Consider the following 13,311-nt stretch of genomic DNA (forward strand, 5'->3'; position numbering starts at 1 on the left):
CAGTCGACATTTTGGGCCGAGACCCTTCAAGAGGATTGGAAAAAAGATGAGAAGCTAAAAGCAAGAAGTTGGGGTGGAGCACCAGAGGGAGGAGATGGGCAGGTAAGGAGATAAGGTGAGAGAGGGAAAATCAAATGGGAAATGGTGGGGGGTATATAGTAGATGGTCCCACAGTGGAAGTGTCGCCTCACCTGGAAGGACTGTTTGGTGCCCTGAATGGTAGTGAGGGAGGAGGTGTTGGGACAGGCATGGCACTTGTTCTGCTAAACAGAAAGGGTTATTATAGAGAGGGTGCAGAGGAAATTTACCAGGATACTGCCTGGATTACAGAGAATGTCTTATGAAGATAGGTTGAATGAGCTATGGGTTTTCTCTTTGGAATGAAGGAAGATGAGAAGATACTTGATAGAGGTGTACAAGATGATACGAGGCATAGATGGGGTGGATAACCAAAAAACATTTTTCCCTGGGCAGACACGAGGAAATCTGCAGATGCTGGAAATTCAAACAACACACACAAAATGCTGGTGGAACACAGCAGGCCAGGCATCATCTATAGGAAGAAGCACTGTTGACGTTTCGGGCTGAGACCCTTCGTCAGGACTAACTGAAAGGAAAGATAGTAAGAGATTTGAAAGTAGTGGGGGGAGGGGAAAAATGTGTGTGTTGTTTCCCTGGGCAGAAATGGCTAATACTAGGGGGCATAACTTTAAGGTGATCTGAGGAAAATACAGGGGAATATCAGGGGTGGGTTTTTTTTCAGAGAGTGGTGGGTGCACAGAATATCCTGCCTGGAATGGTGGTACAGCAGATACATTAGGAACATTTAAGATACTCTTAGATAGGCACATGGATGATAAAAAAAATGGAGGACTGTAGGGTTAGGGTTAGACTGATCATAGAGTTGGTGCACTATGTTCTAAGATAGTGTAGCTACTGAGCCCCTTATAAGATTTCTGTTCAATTATCTGCACTAGTTTGCTCCATATTCAAGATCTCATGGTCCAAGCATTATTTGATCAGATTAAACAGATTCCTACAAAAGGACATTGTAGGAATAATCAGTTCTCAGATTACCATGTACATGCCAAGCCTGTGGCAAGTGGAAGCTCATTACTATTGAATCTGAAGCGATAAAATGGATTCTGACTGAAATTTGCTGGGGAAGAAATTATTCTGTTTTATTTGCTTTAATGTAACCCTGACCGAATTTCAAATGTAAATTGATAATCGTTTTCTGCAGTTCAAAGAGAGATTTGCACCAGTTTCTTCCTCATACACATTTATTAAAAGCTGAGGTTTCACTTGTCTCACCAACTCTTCTGGATTAGCCTCCAGGGTTTTTAAGTTTGGAGTCCCTGCATGAGTAAAATGAAGATCAGCTCTATTTGTCACAAGTCCATCGAAACACACAGTGAAATGTGTTTGTATCAATAACCAACACAGTCCAAGGATTGTGCCTCAGGCATCCTGCAAGTGTCACCATGCTTCCAGCACTAACACAGCATACCCAAAACTGACCTACCATAAGTGTTTTTGGAATGTAGAAGGAAACCAGAGCATCTGGAGGAAACTTGCATGGTACAAACTCCTTACACACAGCGATGAAATTGAAACTGGGTTGCAGGCGCTGTAATAGCAATGCTCAAGCTGCTACGTGCCCGTGTATCTACTAATAGTGATAGTAAATCTGATTTCTGAATTAATATTGGTAGCTGATGGTTAGTGTGGACATAGCGCATCACTAAAAACCAAGGAGATTCTGCAGATGCTGAAAACCAAGATCGACACGGACAAATCAGCAGGTTAGGCAGCATCTACAGAAAGGAAAAAATAGTTGACTTTTCTGGACAAGACACTTTGACTAGAAAGGACAGGGAAGAAAGCGAGAATGTGGAACAACTCCCTATGCTCCCCACCACTGTCTGTGTAAAAATGGCAGGAGATTGGGAAATAAATACTCAGAGTCATAGAACACTACAACACAGAAACTGGCCCTTCCCCATCTGGTCCATGCCAAACTATTAATCTGTCTAGTTCCATTGACTTACACCTTTCGTCGCCCTTCATACCCCTCCCATTATTGTATCTATCCAAATTTCTTTGAAATACTGAAATTGAACCCACATCCACCACTTCCACTGGCAGTCCATTCCACACTCTCACCACCATCTAAGTGAAGAAATTCCCCCTTCATGTTCCTCTTAAACATTTCACCTTTCACCCTTAACCCATGTCCTCTGGTTCCAGTGGGAAAAGCCTGCTTGCATTTACCCTATCTAAGCCCCTCATCATTCTATACCTCTATCAAATCTCTCTTCATTCTCCCACGCTCTAGAGAATAAAGTCCTAACCTGTTCAACCTTTCCCTATAATTCAGGTCGTCATGTCCTGACAACATCTTTGTAAATATCCTCCTCTCTCTTTCAGTTTTACTGACAGCCTTCTTGTAGGTTGGTGATCAAAACTACACACAATACTCCAAATTAGGCACCACCAACATCTTATACATTTTCAACATAACATCCCTACTCCTGTACTCAATACTTCGACTTATGAAGGCCAATTTTCTTCACAACCATATGTATCTGTGACGCCACTAACAAGAAATCATGGATCCGCATTCTCAGATCCCTCTGTCCTACTGCACTCTTCAGTACCCAGCCGCTCATGTAAGTCCAACAGAGGTTCATCCTCTCACAAGTGCAACACCTCACATAATCCGGGCCCACATCCCATCAGAATCGACCTGAATTGGGAAGTGCATCGGGGAGGGGAGGACTAACGGGTCTAGGAGTGAGAGCTCTACAGACAACTGTACAGCTTTCACATCCTGCACTGAATGAAGGGGAATCAGAACCATAAGAAAAAGCTACTAAATAGATAAAGTGCCAGATAATTATAAGGCCATTAATGAAGGCTATTTCAGCTCTTTCAGGATCTTGACATTTATAGATGGAGCATCACTTACAAGCCTTTATATGGGCAACCATGTCAAGGGAAGGTACTTCTCTGGATTTATTGACTCAATGTCTAAATGTGCCTGCTATTAAACCGTAGGGGGTGTTGATGGGCCTTTCAAAACACACAAAGCAATTTTAATTACCCTCTATTATCAATGAGGAAAGCCTCGAGGAGAAAGGCCAAAAGTTGTAACTCACTAGAGGCTTTTTGCTGGGGGCAGCAACGGCTCAAAGCAGATTTGAGTATGGCAGGGAACCTGGGAAGTATCAATGGAGCAGAACGCAGTTTATTTTATGTACTTAAACAAAGCAGTTGTTTAAAACAGAATTTTCCAATGGTAGTCAGTAGCAGGGAGAATATCAGGAAGAACAGAGAAGTACAATGAACTTCTACCCCTGGAATCCACCTCAGTCACAAGCCTCAACATGCGATTGGAAGAGCTTGCTTTTCTCTGCACCTAATGACTTTTGACACAATTGGTACCAAGCACCTTAATCCCAGAACTACAGTGGTCTTCCAGTCTCCCAACATCATCAACCAGAGTACGCCCAAAACCCAAAATCCCAACTTGCATCAAGCTCTATATACCTATCGTCCTGGGCTTGTGCACCAATTAACTTGTCTTTTATCCTTTCACTGAGCTCAGATTTCTGTGATCCTGTTATTTTCCCGAATATTCTTCACCACTGGTAGCTGTGTGCTGAAGCTGCCTCGGCCCCAGGTTTGAAAATTTCCTTCCCAAATTCCACATGCTCTGGTCTTCTCCCACATTCCAAAAATGCATGAGTTAGGGTAAGTTAGTTGTGGGCATGCTATGCTGGTGCCAGCAACATGATGAAACTTCCAGGCTGCCCACAACATACAGAGTATTAGAACACTACAGCAGAGAAACAGGCCATTTGTCCCATCTAGTCTGGTACTGAACCATTAATCTGCCTAGTCTTATCAATTTGCTCCTGTACTATAGACCCCCCCCCCCCCATACATCTCTCATCCATGTAACCATCCAAATTTTTCTTAAATATTACTGGAAGATCAATAAATCGATGTTCATGCCATCAGGTTGGAGGCTACCTAGAATATAAGGTATCAGTCCTCCAACCTGAGTGTCGCCTCATTGGGGCAGTACATGTATGTTATGGATTGACATGTTTGGAATGGGAAGTGAAATTAAAATGGGTGGCCACTGGGAGATCACGCTCTTTCTGGCAGACAGCGCGTAGGTGCTCAGTGAAGCGGTCTCCAATCTCTGTCGGGTCTCACAGGAGGCCATGCCAGGAGCACCGGACACGTATGACCCAACAGACTCACAGGTGAAGTGTATCCTCACCGGGAAGGACTGTTTGGGACCCTGAATAGTAGTCAGGGAGGAGGTGTAGGGGCAGGTGTGGCATTTGACCCGCTTGCAAGGATAAGTGTCAGGAGGGAGATCAGTGAGGGGGACGAATGGACAAGGGAGTCGCATAGGGAGCAATCCTGCAGAAAGCAGAAAGCTGGGGGGAGGGAGGGAAAGATGTGCTTGCTGGTGGGATCCTGTTGGAGATGGCCGCAGTTATGGAGAATTATGTGCTGGACATGGAGGCTAGTGGGGAGGTAGATGAGGATGGAGTGAGGGCAGACATATATGAAATGGAAGAGATATGGTTGAAGCGACATTGATGGTGGAGGAAGGGAAGCCCCTTTCTTTAAAGAAGGAGGACATCTCCTTTGTTCTGGAATGAAAAGCCTCATGCTGAGATCAGATGTGGCGGTGAGATAGGAACTGAGAGAAAGGGATGGCATTTTTACAAGTAACAGGGTGGGAAGAGGTACAGTCCAGGTTAGTGTGAGAGTCCATCGGTTTATAAAAGACTTCAGTAGATAAGCTGTCTCCAGAGAAAGAGACAGAGAGATTGAGAAAGGGGAGGGAGGTATTGGAAATGGACCAGGTAAATCTGAGGGCAGGGTTGAAGTTGGAGGTTGATGAAGTCAACAAGTTCAGCATGGGTGCAGGAAGCAGCAACAATACAGTCGTTGATGTAGCGTAGGAAAAGTTGGGGAGTGATACCACACCTGCCAGATCCTCTCTGATACCATCAAAATTGGTCTTTCTCCAATTTAGAATCAACATGAGAACCAGACCTATCCTTTTCCACAATTACCTTGAAACTAAGGGCATTCTGATGACTAAATGCAAAGGGTCCCCCTACACAGACTTCTGTCACCTGTCCTGTCTCATTCTCTAATAGGATATCTTGTATAACACTCTTTCTAGTTAGGTCTTAAATACTGATTAAGGAAACTTTCTGAATACATTTGACAAACTCTTCCCCATTCAGGCTTTTTACAGAATGGGAGTCCCAGTCAATATGTGGAAAATTTAAATCATCTACTTAAAATTAAAAACAATCTTTTGTTTCCTGCAACAGTCTGTGATCCCTCTACAAATTTCCTCCTCTAAATCTCATGGATTGTTGGGTGGTCTATGATATAATCCCATTAACAAGATTATACCTTTTGAATTCCTCAGTTCTACCCTTAAAGCCTCACTAGACAAGCTCTCCAGTCTGTTCTGACTGAGCACTGCTGTGACATTTTCCCCGACTAGTAATGCCACCCCTCCCCTTTAACCCCTCCTATTCTATCACATCTAAAGTAATGGAACCCTGGAACCTTAAGCTGCCAGTCCTACCCCTCCTGCAACCAAGTTTCTCTAAAGGCTACAATGTCATAATTCCATGCCCTAAGCTCATCCACCTTTCCTATAATACTCCTAGCATTGAAATATACACAGCTTAGAACATTATTCCCTCCGTGCTCAACATTTTGATTCCTGACTTTGCATGTAGGATTAACAACATCTTTCTCCACAACCACTCCACTGTCTGTTTTGGCACTCTGGTTTCCACCTCACCGCAACTCTAGTTTAAACCCCTACCCCCCCCCCCCCATGCAGCACCAGCAAGCCATTCCACAGGGGTATTAGTTCCCCCTCCAGTTCAAGTGTAAACCTTCAATTCTGTACAGGTTCCAACTTCCCTGGAAGAGAGCCCAATGATCCAAAAATCTTAAGTCCTCCCTCCTACACCAACTCCTTAGCCACATGTTAATCTGTATAATCTTCCTATTTCTAGCTTTACTAGCATGTGGCACGGGTAGCAATCCTGAGATCACAACCTTGGAGTTCTTGTCCTTTAAGTCAGCATCTAAGTCCCTGAACTCACTTTGGAGGACCTTGTCACCCATCCTACCCATGTCATCGGTACTGACGTGGATCACGACCTCTGGCTGCTCAGCCTCCCTTTTAAGAATGCTGTGGACTCAATTCGACATGTCCCTGACCCTGGCACCTGGTGGGCAATACGCCAACTGGCAATTTCACTCTCGCCCAGAGAACCTCCTTTTCTGTTTCCCTAACAAACAAACTCCCTTTCACCATAGCTCACTTTTCTCCCCATTCCCTTCTGAGTCACACAGCCAGCTTCTGCACCTTCTCCCTGGTACCTCATTTCCTCGCACCCCCCCCCACCCCCAACAGCAGCCAAAGCGGTATATGTATTATTGAGGGGAATGGTCACAGGGGTACTCTGCACTGGCTGCCTATTCCCTTTCCCTCTCCTGACAGTCACTCAGGTACCTGCCTCCTGTAGCTCCTGATGATCATTTTCTTGTATGATATGCAGGTCATCCATCTGCAGCCCCAGTCCTGAACATGGCCTCTAAGGAGCTGCAGCTTGGTGCACTTTATGCAGATATAGTTATCAGGGAGACTGCAGGTCTCCCAATGTTGCCACATCTCACACAAAGAACACTCCACTAACTCTGGGCCCATTCTCAAAGCATTAGATATGAACTAACAAGAAGAAAAAACTTACTGGAAACTCACTTAGAACCTGTGTCGATACATGCCCATAGCTGTCCTCTCCTAAGTCTGCTGAGCCAAAGCTGGATTGTTCTAACACTGTGCACTCCAACAATGGCCACTCCATGTACACATCCTTTCCTTTTATTGGCTCAAAGTGAATTATTCCTGGGACATGACATGTAGCTTTCAAATGGCTCCCACCCTGCAAGATGTCGCACTCTCACTCGCTACTTCAAAATTAACACTGAAATGCTTCATTTGTGTGAACAACCACAGTGCGAGGAACAGAAGTATCCTTGGACAGTGTTGGTTGGTCACATACATGAAGCATTTCACTGTATCAATACACATGTGATAAATGAAACTAATCTTTAAACTTTAGCCTCAAGGACATCTTCAAAAGGCGGCGGCTCAAGTAGGCGGCATTTATCATTCAGGACCCTCACCAGACAGGACATGCCCTCATCTCGTTACTACCATCCAGGAGGAGGTACAGGAGCCCGAGGATGCGCTCTCAGCCTCTTAGGAACAGTTTCTTTACCTCTGTCTCCAGATTTCTGAACACATAATCACTACCTCACTATTATGGACTATTTAGTTTTTTTGAATATTTCATATTGTAATGTATGGTAATTTTTATGTATTGCACTATAATGCTGCCGCAAAACAACATATTTCACAATTATGTCAGTGGTAATAAACCCAATTCTAATTCTGACGGCAATTAGCAAAGAACCAGAGAAAGATTTGCAATGGTTATTAACTTACAAATCTACTATTCATGGAATGAAAAAAAGTTTAAACACAAATCGAAGACATTAAAGTTTTGTAGCATTTTTCTTCTCATTTAGACATCCCAAACTGCTTTGCAACCAACTTTTCCATTGAACATTGAGGACATGCTGTTGGCTTTGGAATGTGTGGTGACACTTGCAAGCTGCCACCAGCACATCCTTACAGAGTGTGGGTTGTGAACACAAATGATGCATTTCACTGTATGTTTTGATGTCCATGTGATAAATAAATGAATCAGTATCTGGATTAATGAAGCGTGAGGAGAATACTTTTATGATTGCTGGTAATTGGCAAATTATCGTCACGTACTGAGGTACAGTGGAAAAAAATAGCTTTTCTTGCTGTACAGATCATTTCATCACATGACAAAGTAATAGCAAAATGCAGAATATATTACTACAGGCAAAGGCAATGTACGCAGCCAAAGATCAGATCCATTGAGTACAAAACACCCCAAGCTATGAGAACCACTAAAGCCCCAGTTTGTCAATGTTTCTGACCAAGACCCTTCATCTGTATGGGCCAAAATGTCAACTATTTTTCCCCTCCATTGATGCTGCCTGATTTGCCGAGTTCCTCCTGCATTTTATGTGTGTTGCTCAAGATTTCTGTGTCTATAGAATCTCCTGTGGTTATGAACTCCTAGTTTTGCTTGATTACAGTGAATGTCTTGCTGTGATCTGTGTATTTCAAGCTGTCTAAACTACAGCAATGAAAGACCAGCTGTGTCTTCTGGGCTTTTCTCTTTGGAGTGAAGCTGGGGCTTTTCTCCTTGGAATGAAGGAGGATGAGAGGTGACTTGACAGAGGTGTATAAGGCAATTAGAGGCATTGACAGAGTGGACAGCCAGTGCCTTTTTCCCAGGGCAGAAATTTATAATTTTAAGGTGATTGAAGGCATGATGTCGGAGGTAGGGTTGTTTATACACGGTGAGAGACGAGTGAATGGAATACTCTGCCGGGGTGGTGGTTAAGGCAGATACATTAGGGGCATTTAAGAGACTCTTACATGGACACATGGATGAAAGAAAAATGGAGGACAACGTGGGAGGGAAGGGTTAGATTGATCTTTGAGTCGGTTAAAAGGTTGGCACAATATCCTGGGCACTGTGCTGGTGTTCTATGGTCTAACAGTACAATAAGCTGTTAGACAGATTTGCTTGGGAAGTGCCAGTACCAGTTTATGTAACTCTAGAATAACAAATTAAGAAGACTACTGAACAATGCCTCCTCATATTCTTTTAGATTAGATTATGAGGAGGACACTCAGTCCTCGTTTATTGTCATTTAGTAATGCATGCATTAAGAAATGATACAATGTTCCTCCAGTATGATATCACAGAAACACAAGACAGACCAAGACTAACTGACAAAAACCACATAATTATAACATACAGTTAGAACAGCGCAAAGCAATACCGTAATTTGATAAGAGCAGACCATGGGCACAGTAAAAAAAAGTCTCAAAGTCCCTGATAGCCCATCATTTCACGCAGACGGCAGAAGGAAGAAAGACTCTTCCTGCCATGAACCTCCAACGCGGCAAAACTCTGGAACCCTCTGGAAGCACCCGACCACAGCCAACTCTGAGTCCGTCCGATAACTTTGAGCCTCCGACCAGCCCTCCGACACCGAGCACCGAGCATCATCTCTGCCGAACGCATTGACCCCGGCCCTGGCGGCCAAGCAACAGGCAAAGCCAAGGATGGGGCCTTCCTCTCGGAGATTTCTCCGATCACACAGTAGCAGCGGCAGCGAAACAGGCATGTCAGAAGTTTCACCAGATGTTCCTCCGTGCTTCTCACGTCCGTCTCCATTAAATCAGGACTGTGCACGGCCCCTACTTACAGACAGCAGATATTCATACTGAAGTGGCCGCTGCGCCCTGCCGTCGCGCTGCCATCTTCTCCCACAGTTGTCACACTCCTGAGAAACAGGGTCTAAATTTAGGCAGAAGCTAACGTAGGTATCTGGAATCAGAGAGAAACAATGTAAAAAGCACTTCAGCCCACTGAAAACATGCCACCTATTTACACTGACTACCTTTCGTCCACTCCACCATCACTGTGCCTGGCTTCAGGAGGCTGACAATGATCATCAAGGATGACCGCCACCCAGGCCATTCTCTCTCCTACCTTCTGGGAGAAGATACAGGATGACCAGACTCAAGAACAGCTTCTTCGCCACTGCTATCAGACTTCTGAACCAATGACCTCTTTCACACCCTCTTGCTGGTGATGCTGTTACATTCTCAGATTCTTCATCCTATCCTTCTCGGTTATTCCATTGTTTGCACATTAGCATTTCTTTTTCTTCTACTTCAGATTGCACTACAATCTTTGCACCTTTCTGCTGCTTTGAACTCATTGTATTTATTATCATCAATGCATTAATACAGGGCTCCCTGCCCACTATGTTGCGCCAACCTTTTAATCCTACTCTAAGATCAATCTAACCCTTCCCTCCCATATAGCCCTCCATTTTCTATCATCCATGTGCCTATCTAAGAGCCTCCAATGTATTTGCCTCTACCACCGGGCTGGCAGTGTGATCCACGTACCTACCACACTGTGTAAACAAAACCCTGCCTCTGTCACAGGAAGAACACATACACTCCACTAGGTGGTAGAGCTGGTCAGCATCAAACCCAGCTCACTGGAGCAGTGGCTCCCACCCTGTTGCACCATGCACAACCTTGTCGCCTTCAATCTTTTCTCCCAAATGGATGTAAAAAGTATCACTGCTTTGCAGAGGTGAGGGCTTATCCCCAGAATTTTAGATTTTCATCCCTTCAATCAGGTGTTCACATGGCTTTTTAATGCCATGGATCCCTACCATTAACTGAAGGGTCCATGGACCCCAGGTTGGGAACCCCTACCTGACAACAACAGTTCAACTTCTCTCACTCCTCTTCATTTGCCCAGCACCCTCTGGTTCACACCTCTTTCCTCTTCTCCTGTGGTTCACTGTCCTCTCCTATCAGATTCCTACTTCAGCCCTCTACCTCTTCCACCCATCACCTCCCACCTTAGCTTATCCACACTCCCTCACTTTCCTCTTCACCTGGTCATACATATCACCTACAAGAGAAAATCTGCAGATGCTGAAAATCCGAGCAACACACACAAAATGCTGGAGGAACTCAGCAGGTCAGGCAGCGTCTATGGAAAAGTGTACAGTCGACGTCTCAGGCCGAGACCCTCCAACAGGACGCTGGGTGAGGAGGTCTTTGTTTGCAGGAGCTGGGAGAATACAGGAGGGAAGATGGTGGAGGAATCTCGGAGACTGCTGTGCGCTGAAGCACCCAAACGATCTCCAAACAGCAAAACATGGGCTCCAACACTTCCAGGATCACATTCCAGATGAGAAACAAATGTAAAAGGCTTAAAAGAAGTGAAAAAAAAATGGTTTCATGATCTATCCGGAAGACGGCGATCAAAGGAGTGTGTACACACTTCTAAAGTACTTCATTGGCAGCACAGCACTTGGAGATAAAACTCTTGAAAGGAATTGAGTAAATGCAAATCTCTCATCTTGAGCAGGATTGTCCAGCTGTTGAAGGTGATCTCCGGCTGAGGTGCCAAGCATCTTGCATTGAGTAACATTGTTCAGAAACAGGCCACTTAGGATTACAGACCCATCCCATTGTTGACACAATTCACTGCTTCTCCTACCCTTCCCTGAATCTTGCTGGCTCTTTTATAGTTTCAGCTTCTAAATGTTTTTCCGTTTACATTATTGAGTAATGATTCCATTATCTTGCCTTCCGGTGATCTTACATTAATTGATCCATACATCCCTGGAAGTGTTCCATCACGACACCATCACTTCTTCATCAGCTCCTGGTGACTGTGAGTTGTTTTTCTGACTCTCAGCACATTCAACTCTGTCCATGTAATCACATTGCCAACTACAGTGCGGTTGGCATCACTCTGCAGAAGGTTATTGTAGTGATGCAAAACCAGGCTGAGAAGTGGCAGATGGAGTTCAGTCCAGAAAACTGTGAAGTAATTCACTTTGCAAGGTCAAACTTGAAGGGACAGTACAGGGTTAATGGCAGGATTCTTAACATTGTGGAGGGACAGAGGGATCTTGAGGTCCATGTCCATAGATCCCACACAAGTTGATAGGGTTATTAAGAAAATGTTTGGTGCGTTGGCTTTCATTAGTCGAGGGATTGAGTTCAAGAGCCACAAGGTAATGTTGCAGCTCTACAGAAACCCTGTTAGACCACACTTTGCATACTTGTCACACTAATATAAGAAGGATAAGGAAGCTTTTGAGAGGGTGTGTGAGAGAGTTACCAGGATGCCAGCTGGATTAGAGAGAATATATTATGTGGAATGGTTGAGCAAACTAGGGCTTAGGTTCACACAAGTAGATTAAAAGGTCTGTACAAGATCGTGGGTCGAAGGGCTTGTACTTTGCTGTAGTATTCTATGTTCATCTGTGTCAGATACAGAAATCCCATTCCAGATACAGAAAACTATATTGTCACTCACAGCACAATGCAGTGTGCTACCCTGTTGGCAGTGGGGCAAGGTGTTTTTGTTTTGCACAGTGGAGGTATCTCTAATGCACTGGCAGGGGTGGTAGTGGAAGCGGGCAAAATTGTGGGGTTCAGAGGCTTGTGGACAGACATAGTAATATGCAGGAAATGAAGGACGTGGGTCATGTGTGAGCAGAGGGATTGACATAATTTGGTATTTTGTTTGAACAGGGACCATAAAAGCACAGTCAGGCCTTCTGCCCACGATGTTGTGCTGATTTTTTAACCTACTCTTAAGATCTAACCCTTTCTTCCTACATAGCCCTCCATTTTTCTATCATCCATTTGCTTATCTAAGAGCTTCTTAAATGTCCCTAATGTATCTAGCTCTACCAGTGACAGTCTGTTCCAAATACCAACCACTCTGTGTGAAAAGCCTACCTCTGACATTTGCCCAACACTTTCGTCCATTCACCTTAACATGATGCCCCCCTGTATTAGACATTTCCCTCCAGAGAATACATGTAAACATTTTATACATAGAAGATGCTACCCATGCCACATGCTGGTGACACAGAAATAGGAAGATAATACAGTTTAACACTTAGTTAAGGCAGTCATGTTCCCCTTAAACATGTCACCATTCACCCTTAACTCATGACCTCTAGTTCTCGTCTCACTCAACCTTAGTGGAGAAAGTCTGCTTGTACTTACCCTATCTAGACCCTTTATAATTTTGAATACCTAGATCAAATCTCGCCTTATTATCTTACACTCCAGGGAATAAAGGCCTAACCTATTCAGCCTTTCCCTATAAATCAGGTCCTCAAGTCCCAGAAACACCTTGTTGCTTCATAATACACATACAGTATATATCGGCCGGACATGGCACATGGTGGAGACCCTTAACAAGGAGCACAGGAGGTGCGTCTTCTTGGGTTACCCAGAGAAACTGGCAGCAGCAGAACAGTGCATTTGCAATGGTCATACGATTGACTTCGACAGCACAAAACTACTGTGCCGTGCCAATAGCTTTTGGGACTGCCTGGTGAAGGAAGCCATTGAAATAAAACTAGAGAAAAATAATTTTAACAAAGATGAAGGTCTCGCTCTAAGTAAGAACTGGAATTCAATTGTAAGCAAGGTGGGACAGCGGAAACCTGATTGGATGAGGACTAACCAATCAGGAGGGACAGATGATGGGGATATATATACCATCG

The 13,311-nt window shown here is 44.3% G+C and overlaps 1 protein-coding gene across 6 annotated transcripts in view; it reads right to left on the reverse strand.

Annotated features, from left to right (window-relative positions):
* The window catches only part of efcab11 (EF-hand calcium binding domain 11), a 132,342-nt gene that overhangs the window by 82,475 nt on the left and 36,556 nt on the right, over positions 1-13,311 (reverse strand). The window contains exon 6 of one of the 6 annotated variants that reach the window (XM_073039378.1): positions 7,810-9,572. The exons of the other annotated variants lie outside the window; for them this stretch is intronic. Within the exon in view, the coding sequence (XP_072895479.1) occupies positions 9,560-9,572 (13 nt within the window). The 3' untranslated portion in view covers positions 7,810-9,559. Of the gene's footprint in view, positions 1-7,809; positions 9,573-13,311 lie in introns of those variants that run through there. 6 annotated transcript variants of the gene reach the window in all.

The sequence above is a fragment of the Hemitrygon akajei genome, chromosome 3 (genome assembly GCF_048418815.1).
Source record: "Hemitrygon akajei chromosome 3, sHemAka1.3, whole genome shotgun sequence".
Taxonomy (NCBI): Eukaryota; Metazoa; Chordata; class Chondrichthyes; order Myliobatiformes; family Dasyatidae; genus Hemitrygon; species Hemitrygon akajei.